The following is a 20443-nucleotide window of genomic DNA, read 5'->3' as shown; positions in this document are numbered from 1 at the left end:
TATAATTATAAATCATGTATTCTCAGCTTATTCAGAGTAGGGTTTGAAGAGAATTACAAAAATACACTCTGAAATGGGATAAATAGTATAAAGATGAATAATAATCAAAGAGAAAACTTTAAAACCAGGAGAAATAACTTTTTGGTACATATCACAGGCTCCCATAAACTACCATATTGAGATTCATTTTGGGAGCCTCAAATTTGTCAAGGGAAAAATATAACCAGTTGGGAAAGAAAGCATTATCTGGCATTTAAGTTTAAACAAACAAAAATTGAAAAGAGCATTTGATTTAAGGTACCCAAAGTAATGGAGTTAAAATTGTCAATGTCCTCCAAAATTTAAAAAGCTGGTTTCATATTTACATAAACTAAATAAGACAATTATTCCTTCATGTTTAATATATGACTTCTAATTTCTTAAGTAAAAAGAGCAGACAGTTTTTATATCACTGATAAATTTTCGTGGATATCTTCATTCTAGATGTATTAAAATATTTATTGGTTTGCAAGCTAAATGGCAAGGCTCCTAGATCACATGGTTTTAAAAATATGTTATTTTATTGATTTTGAACTTATACAGTTGTTGAATTATAGTTTTATATGAGCTTTAATATTTTTATTCATACAAATTACAGACTGCACTGAATTTATTTTACCTGACTATAATTGGACATGGATTATCTATTGCATCACTGCTTATCTCACTTGGTATATTCTTTTATTTCAAGTAAGTACATGTAAATTTTTTTTTCATTTACTTATTGTCTTTGGTGAATGCAGTGCCACATGCATGTGTATGTCATGCACTGATAGAATATATGAAATACAGATGATTTATAATGTTTAAAATAATTTGAAATATATTGACTTTATCTTGACTTTATATAGAGAAAGGAGATGAAATATCTGAAGCCTAACTTTATAACATTAGTACACTTATAAGGTTAAAGTCATGTTGTAAGAAGGGAGCTAAAATCAATATGTAAATCTATCTGTATTTGTTTTAGAAACTGCCAAATGCTATAGGTCTTATTATAAATAAATTTTCAATTTATTTCAATTTTAGTATCAGTATGAATGGTACATGATAGGAACCAGTCTTTTGTGCAAATAATAGCTATGGTATTTAGTATATTTTTTAAAATAATAATTTTAATATATTATTGTTAGGTTGTTTTTCCTGGTTTAGTGAAGTCATCATTAAAATGATTAAATTATGTCAAATTTGACTTAAAATTACTCTCTTTTTGGTGGAAGGAGAATCAGCTCCAGTTTCTTGATTCAACCAATCAATAGTGATTTTTTTAATTGATAAGAAAGTAATTTAAAACATGCATATATTGTTTTATGCATTAACATGGTCTTCATAATTTTGATCACCACCAGTAATTATAGAATGCAGTATAAAGAGTGGAGATATTTTATTGTATCTTCGTCACCATTGTCTTTGTCTTCATCTCTTCCTCCCCTTCTCATTCTCCCCCTCCCCCACCCCTTCCTCCTTTTTCACCTTTTACTTCTTCAGCAGTCATCTTGGAACACTAGCAGCTTCAAAACCAACTAAAGCAATAGGACATTAAAGTAATTGAAATTAGAAATTATTAGACAGGAGTATATTAGATTCATACGTAATTGGAGTACCATATTTTCAACCACAGTCCTTCAAATATTCAATGTACATCAAATACTACATGAACCAACAAACCATTATCTCTTATAAGTTCAAAATCATGGGATCGACAGATTGCATTGTATAATAAATGAATCAAAATGAAAAGAATTTTTATACTAAAATATTGAAAATTTATTATATTATATTTTGCAACAAATTGCCAAAATGTTCTTGCTCAAAACAAACTGTCAGTTCTCAGTCACTACTTTTGTAATTAGTTACATAATATTAGTTGCTTATATACAGTTTAATAAAACTTCATGTCTTTACTTTTGAACATACTCTCAGCTTATGTAAGATTTTTGAAATGAATGCTATCTTTGGAGTAGGACTTCATTAAAACTTTCTAAAAGATTAAAAAATCTGTTCTAAAAAATGGAAAATAAATCATTTTTCAAAGTGACAATTTTTAAACAAAGTCTACAGTGATATATTATTTTTGCTAGTTGACAAAGTGAAACAATGTTACTGACATAACAAACTTATTGGTAAAATATGGCAATAAAAACTCAGTTAATATTTAATTTAGTGAATTTAAAAACACAAAATTAAAACATCAAAGTCCTAATTAATATAAGTTCTTTTTTTATTTCCTGAAAACAAAATCTTTATTATTTAAAAATGCAAGGTATCTAAATTTGAAAAAAAATGACTTTCTTAGATATTCAAACTAAATGCTGCAAATAATTCCCTATAATATATGCATGCTCTAGAACTCAGATTTTTTAGTTCACAGCAATTACATATTACCACAGATACAAATGCAGAGAGGATTGTTTTAAATGTAACTAATATTAGCTAAGATTCTTTTTTTAACATGAAGACTTTTATAATTATGACTACATATAAAGTGGATCAGCTTCTACCCTAAAGGCATACAGTAGAAATTGTAAGTTATTTAAGATTATCTTATAAATATTCATGTAAAAAGTTACCTTAGGAAAAAGAATTTCCATGTCACTAAGACATTTTTAAGACAATCTTTTAGTTTAATTGGCTAACTAATATTTCATTTAGTAAATTTACAAAAGTTTACTGAATCATTCTTTTATATTTAAATATTAATGTTGCTTCCAACTTTTTCTATTAATTAAAACACTGCAATGGACATTTTTCAGCCACACCTTTTCCCATATTTTACACTATTTTTAGGCTTCATTCCCAGAGACTTGTGATTTCTTAGTCAAACGTATATGTCTTTTTATGGCTCTTGAAATTCATCATCTTGAAAGTATTTTAAAATCAACATGTTCAAAACAAATTCATAATACACATCTCCTCCTAACCCAAAGCAGTTTTTCTTCTAGAGTGATCCATCTTTACAAAAAACACTACCAGCAATCTAGTTGCATTAGCCACGAATTAGGAGCAGTCAAAGATACCATCTCAATATTCCTATCACCATCTCCTCATACTCTGAGGATATAACTTCCTAACAGCACTCCAATCTATCCATTTCATTTCTTCTGCCACTACCACCTTCCTATTCTTAGCGAGACTCTGTTAGTCCACTTTCACCACCTTCATTCATTTCTAAATAACACAGTCAAAATACTTTCAAAGAATTATAGAAAATAAAGATCTGATTTTGTCATCCTTTGCTTTAAAAATTTTAGACATACTAACATAATTTAAATAAAATCATATTCATTAATGTAGCCATCACTGAATATTCTGTCTATTCTCTCCCCTACTCCTCTAGTTTAAGTAAATGTATTCATCTTTCAGGTCTAAACTTTAGTATTGTTTCATCAGTGAAATCTCTGTGATTTTTTTAATTGCACTATTTCTGAAACTTCAACTCAGTTTGCACTGGCTGTGGAATACATTTTTAGTTACCATTTAGGAGACTATCATCTTTTCAGATTTAAAACTAACACAGCTGAGACCCTTCGGATTAAATGAACTCTATTTCGCATGTAAAAAGACAAATTATTCAAGCACATTAAATTTCTCAAGGGCATGAAGTATAGCAATTATATTGCATGCCAAAATTAATAGTTAAAAAGAGAACAAGGGTGTCCTAGAATGTCAAGCCCTATGGCCCCAATCAAGTTTGGATTTCAAGGATATAACTAACTCCATAAATCCAAATGCAAACCTAACAAAGTTTCTTCATGAAAGAGCTATGATTTAATTGAGTACATTCTTGCTGTGGACTAATGAGGCAATAGTGGGCTTGCCAAGTGAAAACAATACCACAAATATCCAGTTTCAAATCTCCAATCAGACCAGTCCATTATGGAATAATTTTGAAGAGGAAAAGAGGATGTGATAAGAATTGACTTATCAGGAGAGTGAAGAAATTGAAGAAAATAATGTCTGCTGACCAGGGAATCAAAGTACCAAAAATGTTAAGCCAGAAAATGACAAAATAAAGGGGTGCAATAGAGAACTTTAATATTCCAAAAGACTAAAACTGGGAATAGAGTTTGTATAATAACATAGAAAAAATTTGGCTGAATTAAAAAAAAAAACGAAAAACTCAAAAACAAAATAGACTGGATCATCAGTTGACCAACTGAACCTCCTGTCGTCCAAAATTTTCAGATATTAGATGTCAACCTATCAGGAATTTTGAAATAGGTGATTTCTATACTGGGCTCATAGCTGGACCTAATGATTTATAATGGTACTTCCAAGCCCAAGTCTATAATTTAGTAAAGAGGATTAGAATGAAAAAGTTAATTTTTTAAATCAGAATACATAATTTCAATATCAGTAAAGTTAGCATTTGTTAGCTTTCGGCCTGCAAGTATTTTGCAGGCCGAAAGCTATCTATACAGATAAACCATATTTACTATTGATTAGGAATTGAAAGAATATCTGGTTCAATATTTTTATATATGCATTTACATATATCATATTTTATTTTATTTGTTTTTATTTATTTTTTCTCAATGAATTTTACTAGATTTATAGTTGTATAGCAATCATCACAACCCAATTTTATAGCACTTCTACTTTAAAAGCAAGTACTAGTCAACCAATACTCACAAGTAATTTTAATTTTTAAGTGAAAACTCAAAATTTTAAACTTCAGAGTTAATTTTTCTCTGTAGAGAAACACTTTTTAGAAAACTGAAATTGTGTGTATACATAAGTACTTTAGTTTTAAAAATACAATTTGTAGAGTCATACTTCACTTTAAGAGAGGCTAAAAATTGCATCTTGCCCAAACATTGTCCTCATGTTTAACATATTAATAGACTTTTTTTCCCTCAGAAAAAGAGCAAGTTTTCTTTTTTAAAAAACAAGTAGTATATGCAATATATATATATTAAGCGCTAAAATTTCTATGCTTTTAAAAAAGATTTCTGGTATGCAACAAAGGCAAAACCTTATTAAAGCAAATAAATATCTTGTAAATATATGGAATTTGGTTCTTGGCCTCTATATAAAAGAAAAATTAAGGTTTTCAACTAATTGCATTGCTTATATTTAGAGTTTATCCTGAAACTACAATTAACTGGCTTATTTTCTATAGTGAACAACAACAACAAAAACAAAAACCTTTAATGGTGACTTAGTATGATAGATATGTACTCAATTTCAGGCATAAGCTAATTTTAATGGATGTGTAATAAAGTAATTAAAAACATGGAATATATTCAAATCTTGCCATCACCACTTATTAGCAGTATGGACTTATCCTAATTTCTGCCTTTTAGTTAGATTGTTTCTTTATAGTGAATCTTAATGTTTAAAATACTGGTCAGAGAAGACTCACATAGTACCTGGCATGTAGCCATTTCTCAATAAAGGGTAAAAAGATACTAATTTTGTCATTAGACTATATCAATCATGTAGACACATAGTCTTATGTAATGTTAGATGACCTATGATGACTTCATCAGTCATCTGACACTGCCCCTACATAATAGTAGTACAAAGTAAAAAACCAAAAACAGAGCCATTGTGGAGCTACAAAGAGCTATGGAAAGACAGGAAGGAAAGATTCATTTTATCTCATAGAAGATTCCTGAATTGATAATCCCATTGAAACAAGTGTTAAATAACGGGTAGAATTTCAACAAGTGAAAATTGTAAACCATAATAAGTGAAGAGATTATCTAGTTCAACACCAAATTTCACTTATATTCTAAGTACTTAACTAAGTTATCTAGAATTCTTCCTGATCTGTGTACCTTTTTTTTGGCTTAGTAATTTTATTTGACTTCTTTAGTTATCTTTTAAAAAATGGGGAATTTGACCAGAAAGAAGCAAATTTCAAATTAATTTTTCTTTCTTATTATACATTCTCAGGCTTTAGATAAAACATGAGAAACCGGGGTCAAGTAAGACTCAAATATAGCATTCTAAATACTTTTTTATGTGTTAGACATCCTTCAATGTGGGAAAGTGGTTAATAGTATGTTCTCTAGAGCGTTCCCTGGTGGCCTAGTTGGGTTAATGATGTGGTGTTGTCACTTCTGTAGCTTGGGTCACTGCTGTGGCATGGATTCAGTCCCTGGCCTGGGAACTTCTGCATGCCTCAGGCATGGCCAAAACAAAACAAAACAAAAAAGCCCCAAAAAGAGTATTTCTCTAAATAGGCACATCTGGTCTCAGATGCCACATTTATCACTTACTTTACTGAATGGCATTGAGCAGATTCTTTCATTCCTTTAATCCTCAACTTTACATCTTTAAAATGCAGATTCTGGAGTTCCCGTCATGGCTTGGTGGTTAATGAATCTGACTAGGAACAATGAAGTTGCAGGTTCGATCCCAGGCCTCGTTCAGTGGGTTAAGGATCCAGCGTTCCCAGGAGCTATGGTGTAGGTCGCAGATGCGGCTCAGATCCTGCGTTGCTGTGGCTCTGGCGAAGGCTGGTGGTACAGCTCCAATCAGACCCCTAGCCTGGGAACCTCCATATGCTACGTGTGTGGCCCCAGAAAAGACAAAAAAAATTATATACAATGAAATAAAATAAAATGCAGATTCTATTAGTATCAATATAATGGATTTGGCATAAGGGATGAGATGATATACATGCTTTAAGTGGAGAGTCTCATTCAGAAAACATTGCCTATTATTGGCGTAGTTATCACTCTTGCTCTTCTGTATTAGTCCATTCAAAGATTTTTACATAAATATTTAGGCCTGATAGTGGGTTCTTAAAAACAAAATTAAAGAACATAATTTCTAGTTTTATGTGTACCACATTTTAAAAAGATTATGGAGTTCTTGTCATGGCTCAGCAGTTAATGAACTGGACTAGCATCCATGAGGACGCGGGTCTGATCCCTGATCTCACAGAGTGGGTTAAGGATCCAGCGTTGCAGTGAGCTGTGGTGTAATGTAGGTCGAAGCTCAGATCCTGTGTTATTGTGGCTCTGGTGTAGGCCGGCGGCTACAGCTCTGATTGGACCCCTAGCCTGGGAACTTCAATATGTTGCATGTGCAGGCCCTAAAAAGACAAAAAAAAAAAAAAAAGAAAGAAAGAAAGAAAGAAAGAAATTGTTATAATGTTCATGTAGAAAAATAAAGACAGTGAATGAAAAATTTTATAAACTCAATTAACAGTACAATTAAATCAGAAAAAAAAAACTCATAAGTAAGTGTCTGCAAAATACCAGATAGCTTACTCAGTATTTGAATCTGTATTAAAGAATCGGTAGTCTTTGGTTTTAAGACCCTTTAATATATAATCCCCAGAACTATTGGCTAAAATAGAAAAAGCTGCTAATAGTCAAAAACAACCATCCAGTAAAATAGGAAATAACTGAAAGAACCACAAAGTTCCATGAGAGCAGGAATCATCTCTGTTTTGTTTCTTTACACATTTTAGGGCTTAGCATATAAACTTATGCATAGTAGGCACTTAATACTTCTTTAAGGGATGAAGACATAAACTGACTTGGAAGTTTATTTCCAGGACTGACTTTCTCATAACTTAGCTATGACCTTAGACAAGTCCCTTGAGTTTGACCTTTGGTGTCTCCATCAACAAAGAAAGACATTACAATTCTAACCAGTAGAAGCATCTGTGTAAAATAATATACAATGCCCTGCAGCAAGATCAAAGGAAGACCAAGGCCATCTCAGAAAATGCTTTACTGAATGGTCGATGGAGCATGTTCATACAGTTATGAGCAACAGAAATCTTAGCTTTCTTCCAATTAACCTGGAAACAATCCCTAGGAGAGCTGATGGTTCACATGAAATCACTGTGTATACAAAAATCTATCAATATTTCCTTTCTGCTTCTGAACCCAGTTCCGCATATGCAGTCATTCTTGCTTAGTCTAGTGTAGAGGAAACCTCTTTTTTCTTTCTTTTTTTTTGCATTTGTTAACTGAGGGTCACTGATCCATCCCAACAAAAACTAAGAACCATAAAAAAAGTTGATTTAGGGTACTGTTTGTTATTTTTTATTTAGAGAGGAAAGAAAAATCTACTACTCATCCATGCTTTAAATTAGAAACAGAGAACATGAAACACTATTTACTAGATATACTTCAGTTTTATATTAGAAACAATTTAAGGAAAGAGTCAGAGTGGGAGATAAAAAGAAAGGGAACAGAAAGGGAGGAGAAGAGAGAGAGACAGAACTTTGGGATTTGCCAAGCCCCGAGAGGCAATGACTCTTATTCGTAATGAACCTTGGAAAAACAAAGCAGAACCCTTTAGATAAAAAATAAATAAGCTTTACCGGAATTAGTTATAAATTATATTTTAATTACTGTGTAAAATCTGAGAGCATAGCAAATCTTGCTCTTACTTTCAACCCAGACAAAGGGGTCCATCTTCTTGCACATAAAATACCTCATGTAACATTTAACTTGCATGGGGGGAAAAGCGCTTCTTTTTTTTGTTTGTTTAAACCATCTTAATTTTGCTGACACTTCAGACTTTTTTTTTTTTTTTTTTTTTAGGGCTGCACCCTCGGCATATGCAAGTTCCTAGGTCAGGCGTCGAATCAGAGCTGTAGCTGCTGGCCTACACCACAGCCACAGCAATGCGAGATCTGAGCTACGTCTGCGAACTACACCATAGCTCACAGCAACGCCAGACCATTAACCCACTGAGTGAGGCCAGGGACTGTATGTGCGTCCTCATGGTTACTAGTCAGATTCATTTCCACTGAGCCATGAAGGGAACTCCCTGAATAATTTTAAAACCAAATTGTATATTTGCAACTATATAGACAATAGTATCATTTTAGATAATGTCCCAAAATAATTCAGCAAAAAAATCTATCCAGACTTAAAATAATTATTTAATGCTTTTATTTCTGCTTTTCAGGACAAGTGATCCAAATTCTCAATTTTCTTCTAAGATCATATGTGAAAAATATTCAATTGATATTGTAAACTTTTATTTCATTTCCAATTTCTTCATATATCTCTTGAGTTAGAAGTATGGTTTTCTTCTTTAAGCTATAATTTTTCTCCTGAAACTGTTCATGATTAAATCTTTAAATTGGGTTTAAACAAAGCTAATTATTTCAAGAAATTCTACATTGAAACAGAGAAAAGAGAATCTTCCTTTACAAATCATACTCTGATGTACCTTTTTTCTTTTTTTGCAAATCAGAACTCTTAAATAAGATGTTTAAAACTTGGTAAATCTTCACTGTCAGAGGTTTGACAATGGCTGAGCTCAGTAACAGTCATCCAGGGGTCCCTGAATAACATACCTCTGAACATATATCCAGGATCATCCTTGTTTTCTCCACTCTTGTGGTTTCTAATGCACTACAGTTCTAAGATGCTTTCTATTCTATTACATGCATCCTAGGCTTCTTTCAGCTTAACAGTAGATATTGTTAAATTAACTATAGTTTTTCATGTAATGTTTAGTTAGATCATACTCATTTTTGAGTCTATTTCCAAATTAATGAATTTAATCCAAGTGCTGAAAAATCCTTCCCTCTTAAACTGAACATGCTGAGAGCTGAAAGCATTCCTAACTGTAATGCAAGTTTTGGCTGGAAAGCTTTCACAATATGTCCACTACAATTATATAATAAAAGTACTGCATTTCCACATTAGAGTATCAGATTTAAATAAGGACAAACTGATGCAAGCACTAATAGATTTACTCTTAACAAAAACCGGTTCCTCTAAATGTAATTGCTGGTGCTGGTTTATGGAAAAGAGTCCCAAGTATGGAAATATAAATAACTTAAAGAATTTGGACTTATTTTAGAGTAAATTTATTATTTAAACTATAAATGTCAAATGTTAAACTATAGATATTTCTGTTGATATTTTTGATAAATACGGAAATTTTTGGAATTATATTTCATCTATTTTATTCAAGCAAGCTGAAACATAAGGACTATTTAAGTATAATTCAGTTTTCATTGGAATAAAACAACAAATCATTTTAAGAACACTAGGGAGCCATTGCTTGGAATAAAAACTATACAGTCATTCGAATGGATTAAAACTTTGTAATTTGAGATAGAGAACCTAAATAATATAATTAATATAACATTTTTCTTTCCAAAGTCATAATATGTTTTGCAATCTGGTTTTCCACTCTTGCAGACATAGTTTATTTTTCTAGACACTGATATGACTATGTATGAGGAAAAAACAAAGTAAACCCTCCATACTGTAGCATCTTTTTAGTAGTTTGAAAACCAAAGAACAAGAATGACCAGATATTACATTGCTAACATTTGCTGATAGAACATTAAGATGTAACGTAAGAGTATGAGCTATAGAATCAAAAAGTCATTTAGTAAGGTATGCTCTTTGAATTTAATTTTCTTCATTTTAGAATGGGAAAAAAAAACCAATGTGGGTTCTTACCATATGTTTTATTCACATCGTCCATCCTTCTTGCCCCTCAAAAATCTTAAGCTTTAACTCTTTTATTTGTTTATTTATTTATTTATGTTTGATACAGGGAGGCTTCTCTGTTTGAAATGTTTTTCTTACCTATTATTCCTGTTTCAATTCTGTCTTGAGTATTCCCCTCACTCTGGCCGCAGTTTTTATCTCATCCTATTTTAACTTCTAAAAAGCGTAAAACACTATCTGGAATTGCATTACGTAAATTATGTGTCTACCCTCCATTGTCTCACAAGCAACATGAGATCAGGATCTTGCTCCATATTGTTCACAATGGTTTCCCCAGTATCTGGAAACAGTGCATGATATATTAGTTACACATCAATAAATATTTATGTGACTAAATTAATATTAAAAGAGACAAAAGCCTTATGACATTCTTAAAAACTTAAACCTTCAAATTCAAAAGATCACTTAATAAGATTGTAAACTAGAGCAGCTTACCTCAATTTTATTAAAGGATAATAATACTTCAAGGGGTTGTTAAATGAGATGATGAGTGTACTTACCTCTATGCCTGGGATATTGTAAAGGCTCAATATTATGGTGTCTGCTATTACTATAAATTTTGTCTCTAACAGGGTTGTTTTTTTTGGTGCTAAGAAACATAGGCATTCAGAAAGCCAGACTATTTCTTCTCTTAGTTTTCTTAGGAGAAAGAGCACTTGCTCTGGGGCAGTTCACATATGAGCGAAAACTAGATGGCCACATAAAATGAGCACGTCTGTTCCTATGCAGCCTACACTCATATGTTACATCAAAGGAGCAGCCCTGAAAGTCAGGGCCAAGGGTGGAGGGGACATGATGGGGGAAGAGCAACCATTTCCTCTCCAGCAGGACTTCACTGAGCACTTGGGTTGAAACACTCTTGGTCCCTTCCTATTCTGGCCAAATGGATTATCAACAGCCTCTAAAAGAGAGCTAATGATAGAGGTTATATATAATTTGAGTCATAAATAACCAGGTGATTCCATCAACTCAAGGCTCCATTTTTAGTAGACAAAAGATAGCTATACTGCTTATTATTTTAATACATTTATTGCTTTCTGCCTGTTGTTTTTGGCAGTATTCTACTGAGCATGGGCTTTCTTTTCAGATACATGGTCTGTGTTTCCTTGGCAAAAGAGCTGAGTATTTAGAAATTAAATTACATAAACTGGCATATGGAAGCTGTACTTTGTACAGTCAGCTATTCTTACATTGCCTGTATTTCCTCCTTCCATGACTACTTTTACTTAGGATAAGCATTGAGGAAAGTAGTTTGGAAATTTCTAACTCACGTCAAACCAAATGGGAACAAGTATTTTGCGGGCCATTATTTTGTTCATACTGTTTCAGAACTTTGAATATGAAACAGCCTTGTTACCGAGGGTCAGTGTGATAATGAAAGTGGTAATTTGGAGATGACTCTGGGAGGATAATTTAAGTTGCTTGATTTATTGCCTTTCATCATCTGGAAATTATCTGATGCTAAATTCTTGTGTTTTGTAACAAAAAGACAACAATGTATGATTTCAACTGCATTACTTGAAACATGAGCAGTTTTATATTATTCATGAACCTTGATGCTATTGTATTATTTGTGAGATAAAACCATTAGAGAACTTAATTAAAATTAGCCATATGAAAGCTATGTTAAAAAATAATAGTTAACTTTGAATGTTCACCATAGGTTGGATATTATGCTAAGCACTAAACACGATTTATCTCATTTAATCTTCCAGCCAATCCTATGAAGTACCATTGTTATCCCTATATTACAGATAAGGAAATTGACACTGAGGATTAGTTTTTTAGGGTTTTTGTGTATGTGTGTGTGTGCTTTTTAGGACCGCACCTGCAGCATATGCAGGTTCCTAGGCTAGGGGTCTAATTGGACCTACACCACAGCTCACAGAAACACCAGATCCTTAACCCACTGAGCAAGGCCAGGGATCGAACCCCCAACCTCATGGTTCCTAGTTGGATTCATTTCCACTGTGCCACACTGGGAGCTCCCTAGAGTTTTTACATAACTTGTCTAAAGTCACACTTTCAGTAGGTGGCGCAGTCCAATTTAATCTCAGGTCAGTTTCAAAACCCACTCTGAACAAATGTGTACTGACTTGATGTTACCTGCTTCTAACTGTTCCAAAAGAGAATTGAAAGGCATAGTTACATTACATATGGAGTATAATAGTTTTGTTGTCACTTATGCCAATTGCCTCTGTAACTCTGCTTGTCAACATTGCATATTGAAATAGTGTTCTAAAATAATTATACGTAGAGAATACGAAATGGAAACAATCCAGACCCACAATCCACATTTTCTATTCTGTGGTTATGCTAGGACAGAAAGGGATATTGTAGCATTTAAAGAAAGCAGAGAGATTTTGGTAGAACATTCTCTAAGCCTGTAAAACAATTGTTTTAGTATTTCGAGTAAAATAAATGCATTAAAATTTTAGAATAGATGAAACATTGCAGGTTAAAATTTTAAAAAATGCTCAAATATTTTTACTATTTCAGTTAAGCGAACCAGTGTTTTTACCAAGTACATGTTTTGGTTTTCATTTACAAGTTGATTTTATTTTGACTAATGTACTTATATATATTAATGAATATATTTAAAAGAGAACAATATGAATCATTAGAAAAATCTGAACCATTTTTACCAGTAGGCATTGATATAAAGCATGTCAGATAGCATTTGTCTACACTTAAGTTGCACCAAAACTGTAGTTAAAAAATAGAAGAAACCAAAGCAAAGAGGTTAATATCATAGACGATAGGACATATTTTATACAACCCAAACTGAAGTGATTTGGCAATGATCCAGTATGTTACAACTGCTAAACTGGATATCAGGGTTTCCAAAGCAGAAGTATATGGCTTGAGTTATAGTGGGTGAATTATCTATGTTGATCATATTATTTAGAGAATTTTGTAAAACATTCAAAATAAGCTTCACATGGCTATTGAAATGATTTCATGTGTCCATTTAAGTATTTGTTTGGTTTTGATATTCAATATTTCACTTACAATAGAATTTCATTCTACCATTTAAAAGTTTTGCCCATAATACAGCATTGCTTAGGTCTAAAAGAGGGAAATGTGGCATATTGTTTTATCACCTATTAAGGGAATAAGAAACCCTTTTTTTGTGTGTGGCTGTACTCACAATAATGACATCTTTAGAAAAGAAGAGATGCTAGCAGATAATTTTTAAGCCTTTAACTTTCAATCCAGATTAAAGTGAGAGCCGAATCATCAGAAAAGAGGGAACCGGGAGAAACAGGAATACAGCCCAGCATAGCAAAGAGAAAGAAGTTTAAATGAACACAAGGAAAATTAAAATTGTTTTTCAGCCAACTACAGTTGGTATTTTATTTTACATATTTTCAATCTTTTCACTTATAAATATCAAGTTGTTATAATATAAATGCTGTTTGTTTTATGTTCTTCAGCTGATATTTTTCAGCTCTTACTCATCATGAATAGCTATTTTTGAAAGCCTTTAATGTTTGTTTTCCTTCATTCCAATTTACTTTTACAAGTATTCCTTATTTGCTATCTAAGCAAACCCTCTTGCTCTTTTGGTCATCATTTGAAAACTATGAAATTTTGTTTATATATATATATATATCTTAACCAATGGACCTGGATATAAGTGTGTTCAGCAGAAAAGGGCAAAACAACCCAGTTAAGGAAAATATTTTAGTTTTTTCCCATGATGGTAGCTGAGTTATCTAAATTCTGTTACTAAAAAAAGTACATGGGTATTTTATATTTGCCTAAGTAAGCAGTTTTTCCCTAAACAATAGTTGGCATGCCATAGACACAGGGTAAGCTCAAAACAAGCATTTTAAAATAAGATTATGTAGACAAATTTTGTGTGTTCATAATGTTCAACACAGAATAGTGATAAATTGCAAGAAAAACTATACATAATATGTATAAATTATTTGAAAAGAATATATTTTATTAGATCTCTTCTCATATTCAGTAATTCTCCTCTTATTGAACACGAAGCACTCATGTCACCGCTGTGACATTTTATCAAAAATAAAGCCTCAATGTTAACTTCACTTGAGTAATAAGAATCATGTCAGTCCTCTGTTCAAAAACTTTCAAAGATTTTTCTTCTCTATAGAGTATCATTTTGACTCTGTTGCTTGATCCCTGCCTGCTTCTCACTACTCTCGAGCACAAAGTCAAATTAAAGACCCTCTCATATGAAAATACCTGCACCTCTCAGCTATTTCTATTTTGATGGACTCCATCTGGACTTATACTTGCTGGTGTATGACTGTCTCATACACAATGATCGGTCCAAGGGCCATCTTTTTCATGAAGCCTTTCAAAGGAGTTTCCCTAATAGCACCTACTTCTGTGAAAGACATATATTGAAAATCCACAAATATTGATTTGTATGGAATTTACTTCCAGATCTTTTAAAATACTAGAGCTAAGTATAGGATGATAGATCTACAGCTGCAAGAAATTTCAGAGACAATATAGCTAACTTTGCTTTTTAGAATATAGAAAACCTTGGCATCCCAGACTAACTTTAATATTCTGGGCATCTAGTCTATTTAGAATAAGGTGATATAGTGATAAAACCAGGTTAAAACCTCCTTAAAGTTTCCAAAGTATGTCACTGAATTGATTTATATAGGGTCAATTATCTAGTTTGACCATATTAATTGCATAATTGTGTAAAACCCAAAATGAGCTTTTAAATCCTTGCAATGAAAGATTTCTTATGTCTTTGTATATATGTTTTGTTTGGATATTAAGTATTCAGTTTCAAATGAATTCCTTTCTATTATTTTATTTTATTTTATTTTTTGTCTTTTTTTTTTTGTTATTGTTGTTGTTGTTGTTGTTGCTATTTCTTGGGCCGCTCCCGCGGCATATGGAGGTTCCCAGGCTAGGGGTTGAATCGGAGCTGTAGCCACCGGCCTACGCCAGAGCCACAGCAACGCGGGATCCAAGCTGCGTCTGCAGCCTACACCACAGCTCACGGCAACGCCGGATCGTTAACCCACTGAGCAAGGGCAGGGACCGCGCCAGCAACCTCATGGTTCCTAGTCGGATTCGTGAACCACTGCGCCACGACGGGAACTCCCCTTTCTATTATTTTAAAACTTTACCCAAATAAGCCTTTGAATAATGCTTCATAAAGGAGGTGGTACTTAAGTTGGTCTTTGATCATAGGTAAGGCAGTCTTATACAATCTGAAAGAGTGAATGTGAATTCAATCTAAAGAGCAGTATTATTTGTCTTTAACAATGTCTGTTCCTCAAATCTACTTCTATATGAATTCCATGCAACTAACTTTTAGATTTTGTTTTACATATAAGGACCTTCATTAAAAGGAGTTATATATATAACGTACGGCTGGGCCAACTGGAAAAAAATTCAGTAAAGCTGAACAAACCCCATTAGTTGCTCAATCTATATTTTGATCATTCTTCTAAATATGTGTTAATTTCTTCTAAATACATGTTAAATCATGTTATTTTTTTCTCATGATTAATTTATATAATCAGCACTACCACAGAGGAGCTATACAAACAGAGCAACCATAAAAAAATCATAAACAGCTTATGTAAGTAGAATAGCCTATGAGGTGTAATAAAAATCTATGAAAATCTGACAGGTAGATTCAAATTTTTCTTTAAATTAATTAGCTGCATGATCTTTTAAAGTCAATTATCTTCACTTAATTTCAGTTTCTACATCTTTGGAATTAATTAGAATATTAATCATGTTGAGAGATTAACAGAAGAAATTTATTCAGAGTCCTTGTAAAGGCAAAGTCCTATCCCCACATATGTCTACCTATACCAAAGTAATTCCTGTGCCTCCATGTTTTAAGAAAAATAATTCTTCCAAATTTGGATCAGCTGCTATGAATTGTGAATGTATATTATTTGAATGATTATTAATAAAAATATGGAAACATTTAACGATGTCAACACACTTTGGTGTCTCTTGCCTTTCAGGAGCCTAAGTTGCCAAAGGATTACCTTGCACAAAAATCTGTTCTTCTCTTTTGTTTGTAACTCCATTGTAACAATCATTCATCTCACTGCAGTGGCCAACAACCAGGCCTTAGTGGCCACAAATCCTGTAAGTAGAATGAGGTTGCACCTGAGGTTCAAGGGATTGAAACAGAAACAATAAATGGGAGAGGATGGGGGGAGGGGTGTCCTGGATATATGCATATATATATATAATTAAGTACTAATATATGTATATTTTGAGATCCGACCTGTAAAGTGTATGTGTACGTAACTATATTCTAATTTAATTTATATTCCCCAAGTTACAAAGATTGACTAGCAAAAGGAAAAATACTTTCTTTGTTTCAACTGTCTATATATGTTACATAGCTTCACCTCATTTTATGGTTAGAGTCTTGCTGCTGGTGGGACATCATTTTTATGAAATCAAATTTTAAAAAATCAATTAAAGTAACAAGTTTTTGTGGTTAGAAAAGGCACAAGAAAATGGAAAATTTAAATTAAATCATGTTTGGTATCAGGCTGACTTTGAAGAATTAATAAAACTGGGGGGAGTGAAATATACCTATATAATGTTATAATTTATTAACATAAAAATTTTAAAAGGCTCTACCAAGTCCTCACTGTCTCAACAAACATTTATAAATTGTTCCCTTACCATCCCTTTGGAAGCACAGTCTTTAGGATAAACATCAAAAGACACAAAACAAACATAGAGATTATCATAACATAAAAGGTACATTTTAAAAACAATCTGACATTTACTTGCACAAATGTATGTATTTTATGCAACCTACAGGCACTTATAAGCTATTTTTAGATTAAAATATCTGCTTAAATAGCAACCACATACTCAAGTTTTTAAAAGTATATGCTTTCATAATGTTTATAGTATCCATACTAAAGTTTTGGATACAGACTTGGGAAGGGGTGTGTGTATATGTATTTATAAAGTGGTTTCATAAGTTGAAGATATCTAGTTACTGAAATCAGAGAAGGGAAGGAATTTTCACTCAATGAGTCAATAAACAATACTCTCATATGTGTTTTATATGTGTTTTTCGGGTAATTTCCAAAATTCTAAAATTCCCTGCTTTGTTTGCACATGTGTATCCGTATTGCTTAATCTTGTATATATTCCACTCTAATGTCATCGGGTGAGGAAATGCTGGAGCTTAATTAGCAATATAAAAAATTGCAGGTATCCTGTCATTTTAGAGTGACTTTCTCTAGAGCAAGGAGATTCAGCATTTTGTCATGAAGTTGCAGAGAAAGAGATTCTCATTTTTACATTTATATACAAGGATATCCTGTTTAACACATAAGCTGAAAAATGTAATATAGTTACTTCTAATATATTCTAGTGAAATTTATTGTTTATATCACCAATGCCCTTCATAAAAATATTTTTCTAAAGCATGATTTAAATCTTTTATCATAATAGTTTATAGATTAATTTTTTAATAAAATAAGGAGTTGGAAGCCCAAGTAGATATTTATATCTAAAAATAATACAGATAAAATTCTGAAGATGAACCATATCTTTTCTATATAACATAGTTAAATAGCTCATTTTTATTTTTGAGATAACTTTTTAATAAGTGTTTTATATCAATGTAAAATATTTAAAATTTAATGGCATGCATTCTGCAGATATATTTAATAAAAGAATAGGTTTTATAAATATCCTCAGTCAGAAGGCATTATGTATAGTCATGAAAACAAAACTGGAACCATAGGACTTCTGTCTAGGGTGTAGTTTTGATTTATGTTGTATGAATGTTAGCAAATCACTTAACTTCAATACTTACTTTTTATCTATAAAATATATGACTAAGTGATAAATCATGCCTCATAGAATTATTTTAAAGCTTACATAAAACAACACATATTAAAATATTTTAAGCTAACTCATATGCAAATGTTATTACCACTCTTTTATAATAACCTAATATTTACTTTTTTCTCCCGCCTTTGATTTCCAATTTTCCCTATAGTCAAAAAAAAATTTATTTCCAAAACAATGATACTTGCCGCTAAATATTTGAGTTCTTGACTGGAAATTGGAGCCGATGGGAGTAACTAGCTGTTTATTTCTGATAGAGCTTTAAATTTATTCCCCTTGGTAAGAGAGTAAACTAAATCTCTTACCCTGTTGTGTTTTCTTTACCCTGTATTTTAACCTCCCTCTTCCTGTCTCTTTAAGAGTAAAAAAGAGAAAGTGAAGACCTTAGGAAAAGAGGAAGAAAAAAACATAACTTTTCTTTTTTTACCTACATGAAACCCTCAAATCCCAAATTTGAATAAGATAAAATATGGACTCACTAGATTATTGTTTAATAAGCACCTGCCCTGGTAGCATACAATATGCAAGGCCTCTCAAGTATTTGATACTTTCCATGAACTACTTTTAAAATTATTAAGATAATTATTAAGATTCTTCCAACGGAATGCCATAGTCATGGAGTTCATGATGACATAATTAAAAGAGATGTGAAGTCATTCATGTGTGAAACTTTTATACTTGTAATTACACAATAACTAAAACAATATCAGGAAAATTCACATCCGCTAAATGTAATAATCCTGGAATTTACACATTTCCTGGGAAATATATCATTATAAATCTCTGAAATAAGTGGCTACTTTAGAGGCACCATTTAATGAAGATGAAGACTGGCATTTTATAAATCTGAATCATTAGTGTGAAAGATTTTGTGTAGAGGAGAGAAAATTGTTTCCGTATAACTAAGCTAAACTAGAATATTTGCTTTACAAATGAATTTATAAACAACTAAATGTTGCTTGCTTTCTTTTTTCTTCATAGGTTAGTTGTAAAGTGTTCCAGTTCATTCATCTTTACCTGATGGGATGTAACTACTTTTGGATGCTTTGTGAAGGCATTTACCTACACACACTTATTGTGGTGGCCGTGTTTGCAGAGAAGCAACACTTGATGTGGTATTATTTTCTTGGCTGGGGTAAGTGCCATCGCACATATCTACTGACTCACCTTTTAAGAAAGCTTTTGAAGGATGCAGAGTTCCTTTGTAATAAAAATATACTTATTATTTTTAAACAATATCAGATGATTAACCTTTGCTTATTGCTGTAAGTTGAAATATTCAAAGTATCACTGACATTGTTTTCAGTAATCACAGATCAATTCATAATACAATTTTCTGTTTAATATTCCAGTGTATATTTTGTCTGAATATGTAGTGACTAAAACAAGAGTTAGAATAATAAATTAAGGATCTAGTCTTTGTACTATTTTAAATCTCCTTTCTACTTATGTGAAAAATGAAGGCATTGGGATTAAAAACCTTGAAGTTCCATTCTAAAAAATATTTGTTTAAATAAAATATTGTTATTTTATTGTTAGAGTTTTAAAGGGATCAGTAATTGGATAAAGACAGCCAAAAAATCAACTTTTCCGCAGAATCTTCTGACATGGTATTATTCACAAAGCACAATGATACATCTCTAGCAAATTTAAAAAAACAACTGGAATAATGCAAAACATAAAATGATGAACATGAATTCAACAGGACTAGTTTCCAGAAACAACTAAAATCATAGTTACATATCCATCTATCCTATCTACCTATCTCTCCAGTCAGGTAACAGATGCAGATATACAGAGGTATAACCACACACACCTGCACCATCTTCATTTTTTTATCAAAATAAATATTGTTCCTATTGGTTTTTGCATAATATTGAGAATTAAAATGTCAGATATATATTTGCCAAGTGAGTATGGTTTTTGCTCAGTTATATGTATGTATGAATTGAAGCTATTAGTACATTCAGCTTACCTTTATAAAATATATCTTTATTTTATTGTTTAGAATACTAAAAACCCTCAAAATTTCTGCTATATAAACCATCTCTCTCTTTTCTTCCTCTTCACACAGTAAGGCTCAGCTTCTACTCACATCTGAT

General features: G+C 31.9%; 1 protein-coding gene across 2 annotated transcripts in view; it reads left to right on the top strand.

Annotated features, from left to right (window-relative positions):
• CALCRL (calcitonin receptor like receptor) overlaps positions 1 to 20443 on the top strand; it is a 94003-nt gene that overhangs the window by 59172 nt on the left and 14388 nt on the right. For both annotated transcript variants that reach the window (XM_047773037.1, XM_047773036.1), the window contains 3 exons: positions 638 to 729; positions 16475 to 16601; positions 19323 to 19476. In XM_047773037.1, the coding sequence (XP_047628993.1) occupies positions 638 to 729; positions 16475 to 16601; positions 19323 to 19476 (373 nt within the window). The remainder of the gene's footprint in view (positions 1 to 637; positions 730 to 16474; positions 16602 to 19322; positions 19477 to 20443) is intronic.

This window comes from Phacochoerus africanus, chromosome 3 (assembly GCF_016906955.1).
Source record: "Phacochoerus africanus isolate WHEZ1 chromosome 3, ROS_Pafr_v1, whole genome shotgun sequence".
NCBI classification, from domain to species: domain Eukaryota; kingdom Metazoa; phylum Chordata; class Mammalia; order Artiodactyla; family Suidae; genus Phacochoerus; species Phacochoerus africanus.
This window is presented reverse-complemented; position numbering and strand designations above follow the sequence as displayed.